A 14,807-nucleotide genomic window follows, 5' to 3' on the forward strand; every position below is an offset into this window, starting at 1 on the left:
CCTTGGTGTTACCTAAGGGTTGCACTGCTGTGAAGTCAGAGCAGTCCTTTAAATATTTGTGGAAAATATTAACATCCTAAGAGCCCTAATATTAGCAATGATCAGTTAATAAAGTAATTTACAACAGTCTGTACCCCTAACCTGATGCTAGGCTCTGGGACTAGAGCATTTAGCCAGCAGTTCTTCCAAAATTCACTATCTTGGCCGGGTGCTGTGGCTCACGCCTGTAATTCTAGCACTCTGGGAAGCCGAGGTGGGAGGATCGCTTGAGCTCAGGAGTTAGAAACCAGCCTGAGCAAAAGCAAGACCCCATCTCTACTAAAAATAGAAAAAGTAGCCGGGTATCTATCCTGGTGTGTGCCTGTATGTAGTCCCAGCTACTGGGGAGACTGAGGCAGGAGGGTTGCTGTGAGCTATGATGATGCCTCTGCACCCTACCCAGGGCAACAGAGAGAGACTCTGCCGTCAAAAAAAAAAAAAAGAAGAAGGGCTAAAATTCACTGACTTGTAAGCAAATAGTAATTTCAACACCTCACTGCTAATGCTGTAACAAGTCTCTCCAGACCTAGGAAGCAAGGACAGATTGCAGAGCACTGGGAAGGCTCTGAAGTGACCTTTGAGCTGGACTTCAAAAGATTTTGTTTTTTGCCACAAGGGCATTTTGGAAGACAATAGCATCTGAAAAAAAAACCGTGAGAAATCCTGGAAATAGCAAAAGTGGAGTTGGAGTAAAAAAGGCAAAAGGGATGGAGAAGATTGGAAACAGGCAGAAGCCAAACCACTTAGGCTTCAAATTCCAGGAGCAAGGATTGTTGAGTTTTATTCCATTATCTGTAGGCAATGGGGATAAAGAATTGTCATTTCGGCCGGGCGCGATGGCTCATGCCTGTAATCCTAGCACTCTGGGAGGCCTAGAAGGGTGGATCGTTTGAGCTCAGGAGTTCGAGACCAAGGAGTTCGAGACCAGCCTGAGCAAGAGGGAGACCCCGTCTCTACTTTAAAAAAAAAAAAAAAAATGGCCAACTGAAAATAGAAAAAAAATAAATAATATTACAGAAAGGGAAAAAAAATTGTGATCTCACATTTGGAAAAAATTTTTGACTTTTTTCCAATTTTCCCCCGCAGTGCAACGAAGACTGTAGGTGGTGTACGCCAGTCAGAGAAAGGGCTCATGAATCTGCCTGAGGCCAAACTCCCCCTGAAGGAACCCCTTAGTACCTGAGGAACTGATTGCCCAGCTGGTGATGGACAGAGAGAAAAATAACCTACTTTCACAAGTTACCCTGACTCTCTCAGGGAAACATGCCCTGGTGGTTTCTTCTAGGTTAAAGGCAGCATAACCGAGTAGTTACATGGGAGTAGTTACATGGGTGATGGTGTCAGACGTCGTTTTGAATCCCTGCTTTAACCACTCAATATCAATGTGACCTTGGATAAGTTATCTAACCTTTGCCTTATTGTCCTCTTCTGTAAAATATGAATAACAAATAGTATTTATCCTGATGAGTAGTTAATGAGGATTCAGACACTGCATACCGCGAAAGCACAAATTAAACGCTCAAAGAACTGATACTGTTATTAAAAGCCTCCTTTTGAATAAGGAAATTGAGGCCCAGGGAGACAAAAGAATGTCCAGTCACACTGCAAATGAGTGATGAAGTTAGGACTGGAATACAGGTCTCTTGATTCTCAGCCCAGGACGCTATCCCTCTTCCCCAGTCCTCGAAGTTCCGCGATAGAATCATGGATATTCACAGCACAGGAGGCCTGCAGGAAACAGGCGCACGGCTTTCGGGGCTGAATCAAAGCTTCTGCGTGATAAAAACAAGGTTGACGTGGGCACCTGTGCAGAATGACCGGCTCCTTTTGGACTCCCAGAACTAAATCCCTTTCTGCTGCATCTTGGGAGTTGCCGCCGCCCCGATGCACTGAGGAACTTGTAGTTCGCTCCCTCCCCCGCCTCCCTGCCTGCCCGCCTCAAAGGCCGCCTTCGCGCCGCCTTTCCCAGCAAGCTCCGCGCCCGCGCCGGCTACTGATTGGCTGCGGCGGGAGCAGGCGGCTCTGCCAGCGGCGGTTACCCAGGGTTTCCGGTGCGAGGCCAGAGCTGGGAAGCCGTCGGACGTTGGCGGTGAGGTGCGTACGGCGGCGGCTGGTGGGACGAGACAATCGGAGGGTCTGTGGGCCTAGACGCTTCGGGCCAGTGGGGGAATCACGCCGCCTCTGCGCGTGGGCTGGGGGTGGGCGGGTATCTGCGCATGCGCGGCGCACCGCGCGGTTGGAGGGCGCGTGGGGCGTGGGTGGCTGCGCGCGCGGGGGACCCACGTGGGGCGGGGGGGCGGGAACCGAGCGTCCCGCCACGTCAGTCTGCGGCCCTGAGCCAATCCCGTGCCTTGCTCGCCGTGAAGGGCCCGTGTTGTGCCGGGAAGTGGCTTCGGGAAAAAGGAAGCTTGTTTCCTGCCTGCTCCAGGAGCAGCGCCCCGAAAACCTGTCCGGGCACGCCAGGCTTCCCTGGCCCAGACCGGGCGAACCGTTGGCTCCCTCAGGCGAAGGCCGGCGGTTTGTTTATTTTAAGAAGCTTTGTGCGACCTGTGTTGGGAATCTGATCTATGCTGCGAAGATTTTTGAAGTCTGGAAAATAGCAAGTGTTTGTTTCTAAAGGATCGGCTCCTAACCCAGCATTGCAAATCACAATGAAGAACCAAGACAAAAAGAATGGGGCTGCCAAACAATCCAACCCAAAAAGCAACCCAGCACAACCGGAAGCAGGACCTGAGGGAGCACAGGGGCGGCCCAGCCAGGCGGCTCCTGCGACAGAAACTGAAGGTTCCAGCAGCCAGGCTCCCGGGAAGACAGAGGGTGTGTGCCAGCTCTGCTTTTCCAGCGGGCAGGGGGAGGAGTTTGTGGTACCGGCCTAGCTTCTGGAGTTAGAGGCTGAGGCCACTGTTTACCCGGGAAGGGGGAGATGTAGAATGAGAGGAGGATAGTGCTGAGGCCGTGATCCTCACTGTGTCCTGGGGATTTGGTAGAGCCTCCTGCTGTATTCACAGGAACTGAACTCTTGAGAGAAGGCTCTGACAGGATTAAATTAGGTGGCAGTCAAATGAGACACCCAATCAGCAAATCCAGATCCCGTTAGTCAACAGTGGGTAACTGCTTTCATATTTGAGGCATTTCTGGAAGTACAATGGCTTTTGGGGAGAAGGAGATGGAAGTTGCTACTTGCCAGCCCTGTGTGCTAGGTGCTTTACATACTTACTTGTTTTATTCTTGTAACATGTTTGAGTGGTAGTAAGAAATACTTACATCATTTTATAAGTAAATAAACTGAGACTTAGAGAAGTTAAGCAACTACATCTTTGATTTGTGAACTAAAAAAATGTTTTCAATCTAAATTCTGACATGAACTAGTTTAGCTGAATTATACTCCATTCTTATTTCTCAGTTTACATAAGAAGCTAGGCAACATTTAACCCAAACTGGTGAGTTTGGCTAGGCTGAAAAATACCAACCAGTTGCATAACTGTCTTATTTCTTGCCCTACCTCTCATCCTGCTGTAGTGGCTCAAGCTAAAACTGCTCAGTCTGGGGCCCTTCGTGATGTCTCTGAGGAGCTGAGCCGCCAGTTGGAAGACATATTGAGTACATACTGTGTGGACAACAGTCAGGGGGCCCCAGATGAGGATGGGGCACAAGGTGAGCCCACTGAGCCTGAAGATGCAGAGAAGCCCCGGACCTATGTGGCGAGGAATGGGGAGCCTGAGTCAGGGACTCCGGTAGTAAATGGAGAGAAGGAGACCTCCAAGGGGGAGCCAGGCACAGAAGAGATCCGGGCGAGTGATGACGTTGGGGACCGAGACCATCGAAGGCCACAGGAGAAGAAGAAAGCCAAGGGTCTAGGTGAGCAGAGGGCAGCTATTTTTGAGGCTGATGAGGGGGAGGGAGTTTGGACCTGACATGTCCTTGGGTAGCCTGCTCTGCCAGAATTCAGAGGAAACTATATTCAGAGCAGCAAGTCACCCTACTTTCATCAAACCAGGGATATGGAGGCCACAGCATAGAGGTGTGCAGGTGTCACTGCACAAGGCCTCCTGGCCATCAGGGCAAATGGCAATTGGAATCCAACCTGCTTTCTCTTTGAGAAAATGGAGAGCAAGAGGCCAAGTGTGCTCCTGTGCCAGCCAGCACCACTTCTACCTGCTGTGTGACCTTGACCATGTCTCTTCCTTTCTCCAGGTCTTAGTTTTATACTTCTATACAGTAAGAACTGGACGAGGCCAGGGCTGAAAACACAAATAACTACACACACAGGCTAGCCAGGGGCACATGAGATCCAGGAGAGGGCCTACTTTACCCAAAGGCTTGTCTGCCACTTGATTAGTTGAGAGCAAAACTATAGGCAGCCTGAAGCCAGACTTTTTTTTTTTTTTTTTTTTTTTAAAGAAAGGTCAGAAATCTATAAAGTTATTTGAAAACTCTAGATTTTTAGTAGTTGGCAGCTATACTGGTTAAGAGCCAAACAAAACCCATCTGTGGGTTGGATCTGCCTGTGTGCCAGCAATCTGTAGTCCCTATGCTGATCTCTCAGAGCCTTCAGGGAGATGGGATGGCTCTTTAACTCAGGCACAGGCAGTGGGGAAAAGGCAGTGACAGTCATTTGACAACAGGGTATATATGTATTCAGTAATTTTGGCTAGGTGACATTATACCCATGTCCAACTCCTTATTCCCCCCATCCCTTATGTGTCATCCTATTTTAAAGAGAGACTTTTTTTTTGTTTTAGGATCACATACATGGAAGGTATCTTCATTTTAAAGTTCACTGTTAGGCTGCCTGTGTTGACAAGAGTTTAATATTTCTCAAGGAGGCCAAGAGACCTATTCGTTTTTGGATCCTACCTCTATTGGAAGGACCTTCCTTGCATTGAAATAGAAACCCTGAATTCGTAGGTGGGACACCATTTGTCTGTTGATAGAGCAGGCAGTTTTTGCCTCCCAACATTGGTGCTCACTAAGAAGATTACACAAGGATTCAGTTGTCCATGTAATGAGTATGTGGTCTGTGATGGCTCTGTGGACAGTCCTGGGGCTACAATGAGAAGCAGTACCAGGCCGGGCGTGGTGGCTCACGCCTGTAATCCTAGCACTTTGGGAGGCCGAGGTGGGCGGATTGCTCAAGGTCAGGAGTTCGAAACCAGCCTGAGCGAGACCCCGTCTCTACCAAAAATAGAAATAAATTAATTGACCAACTAAAAAATATATATACAAAAAATTAGCCGGGCATGGTGGCGCATGCCTGTAGTCCCAGCTACTCGGGAGGCTGAGGCAGTAGAATCACTGAGCCCCGGAGATTGAGGTTGCTGTGAGCCAGGCTGACGCCACGGCACTCACTCTAGCCTGGGCAACAAAGTGAGACTCTGTCTCAAAAAAAAAAAAAAAAAATAGAAGCAGTACTGAATTTGTCCCAGCCCTCATGAAGCTTCTAATATAGCAAGGAAGGCAGCCAGTTCAACAAGCAAAATAAAGTATGATAGGGGAGGGCTGCCTTCAGTGTGCATGAGTGTGGGCTCAGGGCTGGTGGGGATCCCCAGAGAAAGGGGTGTATGGCTTTGCTCCCTGTGCTTTGCAGGGAAGGAGATCACATTGCTGATGCAGACATTGAACACGCTGAGTACCCCAGAGGAGAAGCTGGCAGCTCTGTGCAAGAAGTATGCTGAACTGGTCAGTTCCCCCCTTCCGCTGACACCTTTCCTGCCTTTGGAAAATCAGCAGGCCACCTAGCATGGGGTTGGGGGTGCAGGGGAAGGTGGGTGACTTAATTCCTGTTCAACTTTTTCTCAACCTTCCCCCATCTGTTTAATGGGGAGTCAGTTCCCAGCCAGCCTCTTCAGGGTTGACAGAGGAGAAACAGCACATTCCTTGAAAGAAGTTTCTCAAAGAATGATTCCAGGTTATAGAGCCCTGGCTCTGGCCTGAGTCCGAGAAACCATGTGATTTTGCCCATGTGCTTCTCTGTATCTCCTCCAAATATGAAGATGAACAGTGCCATTATCACACTTGACAAAGTTGACATAGTCACTTGATAACTCCTTTTCCTTTCGCTCCAGAGCAGTCTTCTCTTACTGCCTCCCTTTTCCCCGTGACATTGATGTACTGTAGAAACCAGACTGGTGGTCCTGTTAGATGCCCCTCTTGTAGCTGCATCATCTTTGTGGTATCATTTAACCTCTTTACTTCCTTAGTTCTTGTAAGTAAACTGAAGTTAGCTCTAGAAGTTTTGTTCCAATCCAGGTTCAACTTTTTTTTTTTTTTTTTTTTTTTTTGAGACAGAGTCTCGCTTTGTTGCCTAGGCTAGAATGAGTGCCGTGGCGTCAGCCTAGCTCACAGCAACCTCAAACTCCTGGGCTCAAGCAATCCTTCTGCCTCAGCCTCCCAAGTGGCTGGGACTACAGGCGTGCGCCACCATGCCCGGCTAATTTTTTGTATATATATTATTTGGCCAATTAATTTCTTTCTATTTATAGTAGAGACGGGGTCTCGCTCTTGCTCAGGCTGGTTTCGAACTCCTGACCTCAAGCAATCCACCCGCCTCGGCCTCCCAGAGAGCTAGGATTACAGGCGTGAGCCACTGCGCCCGGCCTTCAACTTTTTTTTTTTTTTTTTTTTTTGAGACAGAGTCTTACTCTCTTGCCTGGGCTAGAGTGCCATGGCATCAGCCTGGCTCACAGCAACCTCAATCTCCTGGGCTCAAGCAGTCCTTCTGCCTCAGCCTCCCAAGTAGCTGAGACTATAGGCATGTGCCACCATGCCTGGCTAATTTTTTCTGTATATTTTTAGTTGTCCAGCTAATTTCTTTCTATTTTTTTAGTAGAGACAGGGTCTCGCTCTTGCTGAGGCTGGTCTTGAACTCCTGAGCTCAAACAATCCTCCCGCCTCGGCCTCCCAGAGTGCTAGGATTACAGGCGTGAGCCACCATGCCCAGCCCAGGTTAAACTTTTGACACGAATTCTTCGCAGGTAGTGCTCTGAACTTCACATTTCAGCACCAGAAATACGAAGAGTGATCTTCTTCCTTTGTTAGGCTCCCTGACAGAATTTGAATTAACAGATTCATCCATTGGTGGTTATAGCCTAATTATTTATTTTAAAATTCTTTCGTTCCATCCACATTTGTTAGCTGGTATTTTCATATAAGGGACTTTACTCATCTGTAAAATGGGGCACGTCATACCTGCCTAATGGAATTACTATAAGGATTAAATAAAAGATACAAAGAAGATAACCACCCGGTTAGAACGATCCAGCCAGGAAAGACTGCTACTGCGAGAGAGGAGGAAGTAAGTTGCTGGAGTGGGGTTCTAAGAAGATGAGGGGCGCTCAGGCCTGCTGCACAAGGAGAGGGCTTGGCCTTGGTGAGGACTTGGCCAGGTCTGTGTGACCGAAGGAGAGGACAGGGGCTGGTGGACTGGCAGATGTTGAGCTTGTGTTCCTGCTGCTCTGGCTTCAGTGTTTTTGGGGAAATAAGAAAGATGGTTGTTGCTTGGTAGGGCCTGGGAAATTTCAAGAGGAGGACGAAATAGTTTTCTGGAAGGAGGGTATGCATAGCACAAGCATTGCAGTGGGATTGCTGGGCAAACGAGGGTCTTTTGGAAATCGGTGGCTATGGATCTGTTTGTTTATTTTTGAGACGAGGTCTTGCTCTATCACCTAGGCTAGAGTGCCTGAGCATGGTCACACTGGAACCTCAAACTCCTGGGCTTAAGCACTCCTCCTGCTTCATACTCCTGAGTAGCTGAGGCTACAGGTGCATACACCACACCTGGCTGGTCATTTTGGTAGGGTAGTTTTTTTTGGTAGGGCTAGCTATGTTGTCCAGGCTGGTCTCAAACTCCTTGCCTCAGGCAATCTTCCCACCTCAGCCCTCCCAAAATGCTGGGGTTACAAGCATGAGCCACCACGCCCAGCCCATGAAGTTTGAGCATGGTTGCTTCCATGCTGGTACAGAGTATAAGCTGAGCTGGGGAAAGGAGCGGGATTGTGGCAGAGATTAAGGACTGCGGCCAAGAGTCAGGAGGATCGTCTGTGGATACTGAAGTGGCCAAGAATGAGAATAGGAATCGTGTTGGAAAGAGCACTGCAGTACCCAGCACTCAAGTTTTGAAGGAATGAGAGGGAGTGACGGGTCTGTTAATTGGTGTGAGGCAGGGTAGAAGGTGGTCTCATCCTAGGGTGTGAGTGTTCAGCAAGTTGGGACAATGCAATGACCTGTAGCGTCTTGAGAGTTTTGTCTTTGGAGTCAAGTCTGGGATAGAGGCTGGCATCTGCTGGCTATGTGGCCTCTGCTTGTCCTAGTTAGTGTCCATTTCTGTATGCCTACGATAGAACCTTCGGGGTTATGGGAGGGGTGGGTAATGCACCAGCATGGTGGCCACCTGAGAGGGTGTGGGTCAGGGCAGCTCAGGAGACCCTGGAGCCACATAGTGATTCCAATGAGAAGGACCCACAGGACACTCACCTGCCATCCCCATCCCCAGCTGGAGGAGCATCGAAACTCACAGAAGCAGATGAAAATCCTGCAGAAAAAGCAGAGCCAGCTAGTGCAGGAGAAGGACCACCTCCGTGGCGAGCACAGCAAGGCCGTCCTGGCCCGCAGCAAGCTGGAGAGCCTGTGCCGTGAGCTGCAGCGGCACAACCGCTCCCTCAAGGTAGGCCCCGGGTCTCTGGCCCCTCAGAACGGGCAACTCTCGTTTCCTTGACTTCTACTTATTCTTTGGTGGGCTTTCCCCTTAAAAAGTCATACAGCAGGCTGGGCATGGTGGCTCATGCCTATAATCCTAGCACTTTGGGAGGCTGAGGTAAAAGAACTTAATCTGAAGTCTGGGGGAATAGGCCTCAGGAGGTCCAACTTACATCAGAATGGCACACATATGTGTGCCTGCATCTTTCCAGGGAGAGAGTCTCACTTGATGTACAGAGGGGTGCACTAGGAGCCCCTGTTACATAACACCCTGGAGCTTGTCTACTCCTCACTTTGGAGCAGGGAGGGCTGTTGGCAGACCCCACCCGCGGACTGGCTGGGGGGCCATGTGAGGCTGGCTGGGGAGCGGCGGGTGATGGCGCTACGCTGACTTCTCTGCCCAGGAAGAAGGCGTGCAGCGGGCCCGGGAGGAGGAAGAGAAGCGAAAGGAGGTGACTTCGCACTTCCAGGTGACCCTGAATGATATTCAGCTGCAGATGGAACAGCACAATGAGCGCAACTCCAAGCTGCGTCAAGAGAACATGGAGCTGGCTGAGAGGCTCAAGAAGCTGATTGAGCAGTATGAGCTTCGAGAGGAGGTAAGCTTGTCACAGACAGCAGTCGTAGCCAGGAGATACTGAGGTTCCGGTGTGCACCAGGCACTGGACAGCACTTTTCAGACTTCATCCTGTTCTCCCTTTCTTCCTTGAGAGAAAGATAATGTTGTCATTCCTCATAAGTGTGGAGAAGTGATTCATCTAGAACACACAGCCCCACTTCCACAGTGCCGTGTCCCAAAGGACTAGGCCAGGTATCTTTTGGAATTAGAGCTCTCCACATTTAGAATGGAGGTCCATGCATATACCATGTGTTATATAGATCCACCCCCAGCAGGGCCTTGCAGTGGAACTTCCAAGTACTCACCTAGATTACAGCCTTACAACGGTGCCGGTCAAGTCTGTCTGCTAGCTTATGACAGACGGTTTCAGTTTTCAGAGCTTTGTAGAGTTTGGAATGGCAGGGGAGGGGCTGTACCTGATGGACTCCAGGGACTGACTCCTTGCTGCTCTGCTCCTCCTGCCACTTGAAAGGGCAGGAGTCACTGCCAGCTCATGTTGGCTGCCACCCCAGGCACTTGAATCTTTGGGTCCCCTGTGCCAGGCACTTGGCTCTTCTGGGCCTGTTTCCTTCACTGAGAGAAGGGAGACCTGTGGCTGCCTCACAGAGCTGGCGGAGGACCTGCTCTGCACCCAGCCCTTTCCTAGGCCCTGGGGATGTGGTGGTGGGTGCTCTCTTGGGACCATGTGTATATGACTTAGAGGGGGCTTCCCTGCCCTACCCCTTCCCTCTGGTACTTCATCCTCAGGAACAAGGCTGCTCGTGATACTTTTGGTTTGGTTATTGTCCCTCAGCACTGAGAGACGTGGGGGCTCCCTGGGCCACTATAGTGAGGCACTGACTTCAGCAATCTGAAGACCCACATTCTGTCCCCACACCATACTCCCAAGGCAAAAAAGGACTCAGTACTGCCTGTAGAGAAGGGGGGGTGTGGGAGTGCCAGGTCCTGCTGCTGCTTGTTGACAGCCCTCCCTGACAGATCAAGGTCTCTCCTCATGTCCCAGTTAAGTTCCCACACCCCTTATTTCAGAAGTCCAGTTGATTCTACCTTTGAAATAGCACTTGAGTTCATCACCTTCTCTCTATCCCTGCCGTCTCACCTGGGCCAGGACCCCAGGGCTCCTCCAGCAGGCCGGACAGCCTGGGTTGCATGTGTCTAGGTTTTGCCTGTACATGCAGCAGATCTCTGCCAACTGAGCTAGGCTGTTACGTTTGTGGAGGCATTGTTTTTGCCTGTTCCCATTTATAAGGGAGTGGGGCCTGCAAAAGTGAAGGCTGCCATTCTGGGCCTAGAAGTTTGAGTGTGTTTATTGCTTGGCTTCTTGGGAGCTGATTCCATCCAAAAACCCCTGTGTTGGCCGGGCGCGGTGGCTCACGCCTGTAATCCTAGCACTCTGGGAGGCCGAGGTGGGCGGATTGCTCGAGGTCAGGAGTTTGAAACCAGCCTGAGCAAGAGCGATACCCCGTCTCTACTATAAATAGAAAGAAATTAATTGGCCAACTAAAACTATATAGAAAAATTAGCCGGGCATGGTGGCGCATGCCTGTAGCCCCAGCTACTCGGGAGGCTGAGGCAGGAGGATCACTTGAGCCCAGGAGTTTGAGGTTGCTGTGAGCTAGGTTGATGCCATGGCACTCACTCTAGCCTGGGCAACAGAGTGAGACTCTGTCTCAAAAAAAACCAAACAAACAAACAAACAAAAAACCCTGTGCCTACCCAGGTCTGTCTCACTGGGAGAGAAACAAGGTGAGGTTGGGAAGCTGACCTTCCAGGGACTCAGGCCCATGTCCTGTGCTACACGTGGGAGTGGAGCATGTCAGATTGAGATGGGAGGCTGTGCAGGTGCCCTGGTCTCTGCAGATGGGAGCTCCCTGCAGCCCTGGGCCTCCCTGAGAAAGGGAGCTCCTGACAAGTGGACCACTCCTGCCATCTTTGCTACAGCACATCGACAAAGTCTTCAAACACAAGGACCTGCAGCAGCAGCTGGTAGACGCTAAGCTCCAGCAGGCCCAGGAGATGCTGAAGGAGGCAGAGGAGCGGCACCAGCGGGAGAAGGATTTTGTGAGGCTCAGGCCCGGGGTTGGGGTGGGAGAAGGTGGGTTGGGTCATGGCTCAGCACATAGTTGGGGGTGTGTGTGTGTGTGTGTGTGTGTGAGAGAGAGAGAGAGAGACAGAGAGAGACAGAGAGAGACAGAGAGAGAGACAGAGAGAGACAGAGAGAGAGAAGATTGCTCTGATTCCTCAGGCACCAGCCTAAGAACAGGAAGCCTCAGTGGGTCTGGTGCTTGTGGCTAAAGAAAGACCAAATGAAGCCCCTGGAGCTTCTGACAGTGTCTGGGCATTCTCTCTTGGAAACAGCTCCTGAAAGAGGCAGTGGAGTCCCAGAGGATGTGTGAGCTGATGAAGCAGCAAGAGACCCACCTGAAGCAGCAGGTGAGACTGTAACCTCACCCTGTGCCTCCAAGGTCCCATTACTGGACCTCATGCTGGGGGAAGTAGAATGGGACCCTCATTCTAGGACTGGCTCTGCCTGACTGCTGTGTGACCTTGGCTGAACCTTTGTTCTCTTTGGACCTGCCCATCACCTGTGTGGTGGTAACCAGGTAGCTAGGTGAGCTCAGAGGATTTAGCTCTTAGCTTGGAGGTGTTGTGTTGTCTTTGAGGAGGTGGGGACAGAAGAGTTGTTTTTAGCTATATAAATTACACTTGATTCTACAAGAAAAGTTCAAAAATAAACATAAAGGCCAAATATAGGCAAATCCTTTTCATTTTCAGGCTTACCATTTTGGTTTCTGTCCTTCCCAGTGCATAGCTTTTGTTTTGTTTTAAGGAAAAATACTATCTCGATGGAATTATTGAGTCAAAGGATCAAGGAGGGGTCTGAGTGTGTTGACCAGAGGAGCCTTCCAGAGAAGCCCAGTCTTACCTGTGGGTTTCTTTCTCATCCAGCTTGCCCTATACACAGAGAAGTTTGAGGAGTTCCAGAACACACTTTCCAAAAGCAGCGAGGTGTTCACCACATTCAAGCAGGAAATGGAAAAGGTAACGATGGTCCAGGCTCCTGGGGCATGAACTGCCTCGCTCAGAATTGAACCCTGGGCCTGCCTTCAGCAAGCTCCCATCTGGGGGTGTCTCGTGGGAAGCTGTTCACAGTCACTGATTGATTCCAAGGGTGGGGCCGGTAGGAGGAATCACAGCCTTTCCCCCAGTCAAGAAGTCTCAGTGGTACATACACCCTCTAGGTTGTCCCAAAGAAGGTATAGTGTTGTCACTTCTTGTTATTGGTGGTGGAAATTTGACTTGAGATTCCTTGGTGGTGAGGCGGCACAGAAGGCACTGACTGCACCCATTGTCTTGCCTCTTGGGATCATTCCCCACCTTGGAGACACAGGTGCATAGACAGCCCAGCTCTGACCGTTTCCTTCTGTCTGTTGCATAACCCAGATGACTAAGAAGATCAAGAAGTTGGAGAAAGAAACCACCATGTACCGTTCCCGGTGGGAGAGCAGCAACAAGACCCTGCTTGAGATGGCAGAGGAGGTGGGCTGAGTGTGCTCCGCAGCTGGGGTTAGGGGTGTACAGATACTGCATATCACGCCTTTTTCTCCACATAATACCCGTCAGTGATGTGATGCGGCTAGCATAAGGTAGAGCTGGGATTTGGACACAATGTCTGCACAAGGTCAAAGGCATTGCCAGCTCTTTCCCCACGGGAGCCCAGTGGTAGGTCTGCAATGGAAGCAAAGGGAGCACATGGAAGAAGGGAATAAAGGAGCAGGAAAAAAACAGTGCTGCCAATGATGTAAGTGGTTTGCATGGAAAGCAGCCCAGATAATTTGTGATTTTGTAGCTTGCAATGCTGAAGTTAGGAACTGCCACTGCTGTAACAGCAGCTACAAGCCAGACCTTGCTGAATGTTTTAGATACACCAGGTCATTGAACCTTCTCTTGAAATCTGAACTTGGTATTAGTAGTCCTGTTTTGCAAATGAAATGGGCTTAAAAGCCAAGCCCTGGGCCTGCAAGGTGGCTCACACCTATAATCCTAGCACTTTGGGAGGCTGAGGTGCGTGGATTGCTCAAGGTCAGGAATTTCAAACCAGCCTGAACAAGAGTGAGACCCCGTCTCTACTATAAATAGAAAGAAATTAATTGGCCAACTAAAACTATATAGAAAAAATTAGCCAGGTACGGTGGTGCATGCCTGTAGTCCCAGCTACTCAGGAGGCTGAAGCAGAAGGATTGCTTGAGCCCAGGAGTTTGAGGTTGCTGTGAACTAGGCTGACGCCATGCCACTTTAGCCCGGGCAACACAGTGAGACTCTGTCTCAAAAAAAAAAAAAAGCCAAGCCCTTTGCCAAGGTCATCTGGTATTTAAATGAAGGATTACGTTTTCTGACCTCTAAGCCATGTGCCATCTCTGTTCCCCGATACCCCAACTGACAGCCCAATCATGGCTTCAGCCAGAGCTGTTTCCTAGAAGGGGCCAATTTTGGACCCTGATCTGCTCCTAGCCTTGTTAAAGTGAGTGTTTGCCACCAAGTGATGGTGTTCAGTGAGGGGGTTGGTGACATGGCACTGAAGGCCCCATTTCTCTCCGTAGAAAACACTCCGAGACAAAGAGCTGGAAGGCCTTCATGTGAAAATCCAGCGGCTGGAGAAGCTTTGCCGGGCACTGCAGACAGAGCGCAATGACCTGAACAAGAGGGTACAGGACCTGAGTGCTGGTGGCCAGGGCCCCCTCACCGACAGTGGCCCTGAGCGGAGGCCAGAGGGGCCTGGGGCTCAAGCACCCAGCTCCCCCAGAGTCACAGAAGCATCTTGCTGCCCAGGAGTACCGAGCACAGAAGCATCAGGCCAGACAGGGCTCCAGGAGCCCACCTCTGCCACAGCCTAGAGAGCCCGGTGCTGGGGCATGCTGGGAAGGGAGCAGGCAGCCCAGCCAGGCCTGGCCCAATCGAGGCTCCCATGCTGAGCAGTCCAGTGCTGAAGCCAGGGTGTTCTTACCTGGCTGGCATCTGACACTTGCAATTTTGGATTTCATGGGTCAGTTTTCCGTATATATGGCATTGTGCAAGGCCTCATGCACTTATATCTATAAGTGTACAGTGGGCTTGCACTGGGGGTGGGGATGTGTACAGGTGAATCAATGGCTCCTCTGTGAGCTGAAGAGTCTTAAGAGTTGTCATCTGTAGCTGCCATCACAGTGATCTGGCAGGACAAGTGACTCAAGCATTTCTCTGCCTGATAAGAGGTTCAGAGCCCTCCCAGCCCTTCAGAGCTCATGACAAGTGATATACCCAGGTCTTGACTGCATTTCTCTTGTGAGCAGGGCTTGGGCATCTCAGGCTCTCCTAGCTCCCCTGGACGCTCCTTTACTTCTCTTGACCTGGAAAAGGTGTCCCCAGGTAGACCCTTGTCAGGGCACTCGGAGCTGGTGATCAAACTGCTTTCCTG

General features: G+C 50.4%; 1 protein-coding gene and 1 long non-coding RNA gene across 2 annotated transcripts; one reads left to right on the forward strand and one right to left on the reverse strand.

Moving 5' to 3' along the window:
* Positions 1–1,550: 1,550 nt before the first annotated feature.
* On the reverse strand, positions 1,551–2,166 carry LOC142863075 (uncharacterized). Its single transcript, XR_012913955.1, has 2 exons — positions 2,079–2,166; positions 1,551–1,811 (listed from the first exon to the last, which is right to left on the reverse strand). It is a non-coding gene; the product is annotated as an uncharacterized LOC142863075 (long non-coding RNA).
* Positions 2,039–14,805, forward strand: TXLNA (taxilin alpha). Its single transcript, XM_020290131.2, has 11 exons — positions 2,039–2,133; positions 2,659–2,856; positions 3,559–3,897; positions 5,627–5,718; positions 8,531–8,701; positions 9,138–9,332; positions 11,294–11,413; positions 11,711–11,785; positions 12,302–12,394; positions 12,797–12,892; positions 13,954–14,805. Exons 2-11 carry the CDS (start codon positions 2,691–2,693, stop codon positions 14,245–14,247), a joined length of 1,641 nt encoding a protein of 546 aa, XP_020145720.1. The 5' UTR covers positions 2,039–2,133; positions 2,659–2,690; the 3' UTR covers positions 14,248–14,805.
* Positions 14,806–14,807: the final 2 nt, after the last annotated feature.

The sequence above is a fragment of the Microcebus murinus genome, chromosome 2 (assembly GCF_040939455.1).
Source record: "Microcebus murinus isolate Inina chromosome 2, M.murinus_Inina_mat1.0, whole genome shotgun sequence".
Lineage (NCBI taxonomy): Eukaryota > Metazoa > Chordata > Mammalia > Primates > Cheirogaleidae > Microcebus > Microcebus murinus.

Bases quoted from the DNA above. Each gene is read 5' to 3' on its own strand.
- TXLNA (XM_020290131.2), top strand. From the start codon at position 2,691: ATGAAGAACCAAGACAAAAAGAATGGGGCTGCCAAACAATCCAACCCA. The intron at 3,898-5,626 runs GTGAGCAGAGGG...TGTGCTTTGCAG, and splicing joins GAAGAAAGCCAAGGGTCTAG to GGAAGGAGATCACATTGCTG. The intron at 11,414-11,710 runs GTGAGGCTCAGG...TCTTGGAAACAG, and splicing joins ACCAGCGGGAGAAGGATTTT to CTCCTGAAAGAGGCAGTGGA.